This window comes from Vespa velutina, chromosome 2, assembly GCF_912470025.1.
Source record: "Vespa velutina chromosome 2, iVesVel2.1, whole genome shotgun sequence".
Classification (NCBI taxonomy): domain Eukaryota; kingdom Metazoa; phylum Arthropoda; class Insecta; order Hymenoptera; family Vespidae; genus Vespa; species Vespa velutina.
The window spans coordinates 10,230,881-10,235,274 of record NC_062189.1 but is presented as its reverse complement, the minus strand read 5'-3'; the positions used below and the strand labels follow the sequence as shown (position 1 = coordinate 10,235,274).

Sequence of the window (4,394 nt, the reverse complement as noted above, 5' to 3'; positions counted from 1 at the left end):
TCTTTATTATTATTATTACTATTGTCATTATCTTTATTAGCGTTCATATTATTATTCTCATTAGTATTATATTTATTAATATCGTTATTTTCGTTATTATCGTTATCATCGTTATTATCGTTTTTATTTTTACAGTCATCATCGTTATTATTCTTATAATGGTCATTATCGCTATAATTGTTATTGTTGTGTCGTATTTATCGTTAATATGGTTAATATCGCTATTATCGTTACTATCGTCATTATAGTTATTATCGTTATTAGTGTTGTAATAGTTACTAACGATTAAAGATTATTATCGTCATTATCTTTAGAATCGTTATTATCGTTAACGTTATTAACGTTATTATCTTTATTTTCGATATTATCGTTTTTATCGTTATTAACGTTATAACCGTTATTATTGTTATTATAGTTATTACTATTATTATCGTTATAATCGTTTTTATCGTTATTATAGTGTTTATCGTTATTATCGTTTTTATCATTATTACCATTTTTACAGTTATTATTGTTATTATCGTTATTATCGTTTTTGTCATCATTATCGTTATTATTGTTAAAATATTTATTATCGTTATTGTAGTTATTATCGTTATTATCGTTTCTATTATTATTACTATCGTCATTATCTTTATTATCGTTAATATTGTTTTATCGTAATTATCGATATTATCATCATTATGGTGATTATTGCTATCATAGCTATTAACGCTATTACCGTTATAATCGTCATTATCGTTAATATCATTGTTATTTTTATTATCGTAATTATTATTGTTATTGTTATCGTCATAATCGATATTATCGTTATTACAGTTATTATCGTTATTATCGATTTTATCGTTACAATCGTTATTATCGATATTAACGATATTATCGTTATTATCATAAATATCGTTATTTTTCGTTATAATCGTTATTATCGTTATTATCGGTATTATCGTCATCATCGATATTATCAATAATAACGTTATTATCTTTATTATTAATATTTCTATTGTTATTATGGTTATTATAGTAACTCATTATCCTTAATATTCTTATCGTCTTCATTATTGTTGTAATCATTATAATCGTTATTAATGTTATTATCGTTAAAATCGTTTTTATTGTTATTATCGTTATCATTGTTATAATCCTTATTACATTTATCATCGTTATTTTCATTATTACCTTTATTTTTAATATTATTATCGTCATTATCATAATTATCGTTAATATTTCTATTATCGTTAATATTATTATTATTATTATCGTTCTAATCGTTATTACTGTTTTTGTAGTTATTATCATAGTTATGGTATTATCGTTATTATCGTCATTATAATTATTACCGTTATTACCGTTATTATCGTAATTATAGATATTATCTTTATTATCGTTATTATAAATAATTTTTGTCATCATTATTATCTTTAATATCTTCATTTTCGCTACAATTGTTTTTATCGATACTATCATTATCGTTATTATCCTTATAATCGTTATTACCCTTATAATCGTTATTATCGTTATTAATTTTATTATCGTTATTATCGTCATTATCGTTATTGTGGTTATTATTATTATTATTTTCGCCATTGTCGTTAATATCGTTAATATTGTTATTATTGTTATTAACGTTATTATCTTTATTATCGTTATTATCATTATTATCGTTATTATCATTATGACCATCTATACCATTATTATCGTCAATATCTTTATTATCGTTATTATCTTTATTATTGTTATAAACTTTATTATAGTTATTATCGTTATCGTTATAATCGTTATTATTGTCATTAACGATATAATCTTTATTACCTTTATTGTCGTTATTATCATTATTTTTGTTATTATCATAATTATCATTATTACCGTTATTACCATAATTAGCGTTAATATCGTTATTACGAATGTCATTATCGTTATTTTCGTTAATATTGTTATTATCGCTATTATTATTATTATTATTATCGTTATAATCGTTATAATCGTTATTATAGTTACTATTGATATTATCGTTATTATTGTTATTACCGACATTAACGTTAATATCGTTATTCCTATTGTCATTATCGTTATTATCGTTATTATCGTTATTATCTTCATTATCGCTATAATCGTTATTATAGTAATTATTGGTATTATTATTATTATTTTTATTATTATTAATACTTTTACTATTATTTTTATTATTATTATTTTTATTATTATAATTATTATACTTCTTCTTAAGGATATTATCATTATTATCGTTATTATCGTTACAACCGTTATTATCGTTGTTATTTTTATTATAGTTATTATCGTTTTTATCGACATTATCTTTATTATCGTTATTTCCGTTATTATCTGTCTTATCGTTATTATCGTTATAAAGGTTACAGTCATTATAATCGTTATAATCTTCATTATAATTATTACCGTTGTTACCGTTATTATCGTCATTGTCATTATTTTCGATATTATCATTATTATGTTTATTATTGTCGTTATTATCGTTGTTATCGTTATTACCGTTATTAACATTATTATCGTTATTATCGTTATTATCTTTATTATCTTTATTACTGTAATAATTATTATTATCGTTAATAACGTTATTATTTTTATATTCGTTAATATCGTTATTATAGTTATTATCGTTATTTTTGTTATCATCGATATTATTTTTATCATCATTATTATCGTTACTAACATTATTGATATTTTCCTTACAACCGTCATTACAGTTGTATTCGTTATTATCTTTATTATCGTTATTATCGTTATTTTCGTCATTACAGTTGTATTCGTTATTATCTTTATCATCGTTATTACCGTTATTATCGTTATTATAGTTATCATCGTTATAATCTTTATTATCGTTATTATTGTTATTATCGTAATTATCGTTGTAACTGTTTTATTGTAACTATCGATATTATCGTTATTATCATTATTACCGATATTACAGTTATTATCGTCAATATGCTTATTATAGTAATTATCGTTATTATCGTTATAATTGTCATTATCGTTATTATCGATATTATTATTATAATTATTATTATTAATACTATTACTATTATTATTAATATTATTTTCAATATTATTATTATTATTATGGTTATTATTATTATTATTATTATTAATGTAAATATCGTTATTATCTTTATTATCGTTATTTTTGTTATTATTGATATTATTTGTATTATCATTATTATCGTTATCATCTTTATTGCTATTATAATCGTTATTTCCGTTATTATCGTTATTACCATCATTACTGTTATAATTGTAATAATCGTTGCCGTTATTTCCGTTATTATCTCTGTTATTGTTATTATCTTCATTATCGTTATGATCGTTATTATGGTTATTATCGTTATAATCGTTATTATAGATACTACTGTTATTATCGTATTTATTTTTATTATCGTTTTTATACTATTATTTTCATCATTATCGTTAATATCGTTAATATTGTTATTATCGTTTTTATTATTATCATTATTATCGTCATTATCGTTATTATTGTTATACACGTTATTATTTTTATAATTGTTATTTTCGTTATTATCGTTATTATTGTTATTATCATTATTATCTTTATTGGCATTCTAATCGTTATTATTGTTATTACCGTTACTACCTTTTTTTCGTTATTATCGTCTTTATCGTTATTATGATTATCGTAATTATCCTTATAATCGTCATTCTCCTTATAATCGTTATTATCTTTATTATTGTTATTATCGTTATTACAGTATCAATCGTTAGTATCGTTATTACCGTTATTATCGTTATTACAGTAACAATCGTTATTATCGTTATTACCGTTATTATCGTCAGTATCGTTATTATTACTATTATTATTATTACCCTTATTATTTTTTTATTATAGTATTATTATTATTATTATTGTCGTTATTATCGATATTATCGTTATTATCGTTATTATAGTTATTATCGTTGCTAACGTTATTATGATTATTATTGTCATTATCTTTATCATTATTAGTATTATTATTAAAATGACTAATATTATTGTTATAGTAATTATTATTTTAGTTTTATTACTATTATTATTATCGTTATTATCGTTATTATCGTTATTATCGTTATTATTGTTATTTTCATTATTATTATTATTATAGTTATATTCGTTATTATCGTTGCAATCGTTATTATCTTTAATTTCACCATTATTATTAATAACTCTATTATCGTTATTATCGTTGTAGTCGTTATTGTCGTTAGATCGTTATAATAGTTATTGCTGTTATAATCATTATTATCGCTATCGTTATCATCTTTATTATCGCTATTTTCGTTGTTATACTTATAATCGTTACTATCGTTATTATCGTTATTATCGTTATAACCGTTATTATCGCTATTATCGTTATTATCGTTATTTTAGT

The 4,394-nt window shown here is 20.6% G+C and overlaps 1 protein-coding gene across 1 annotated transcript; it reads right to left on the bottom strand.

Annotated features, from left to right (window-relative positions):
• Positions 1 to 441: 441 nt before the first annotated feature.
• On the bottom strand, positions 442 to 4,123 carry LOC124957707 (putative uncharacterized protein DDB_G0289263; the record flags this gene model as incomplete). Its single annotated transcript, XM_047514891.1, has 6 exons — positions 442 to 624; positions 1,523 to 1,632; positions 1,864 to 2,215; positions 2,516 to 2,541; positions 3,054 to 3,203; positions 4,051 to 4,123. Coding segments are annotated over 6 exons (894 nt in total), but the record flags the coding sequence as incomplete, so codon positions are not given.
• Positions 4,124 to 4,394: the final 271 nt, after the last annotated feature.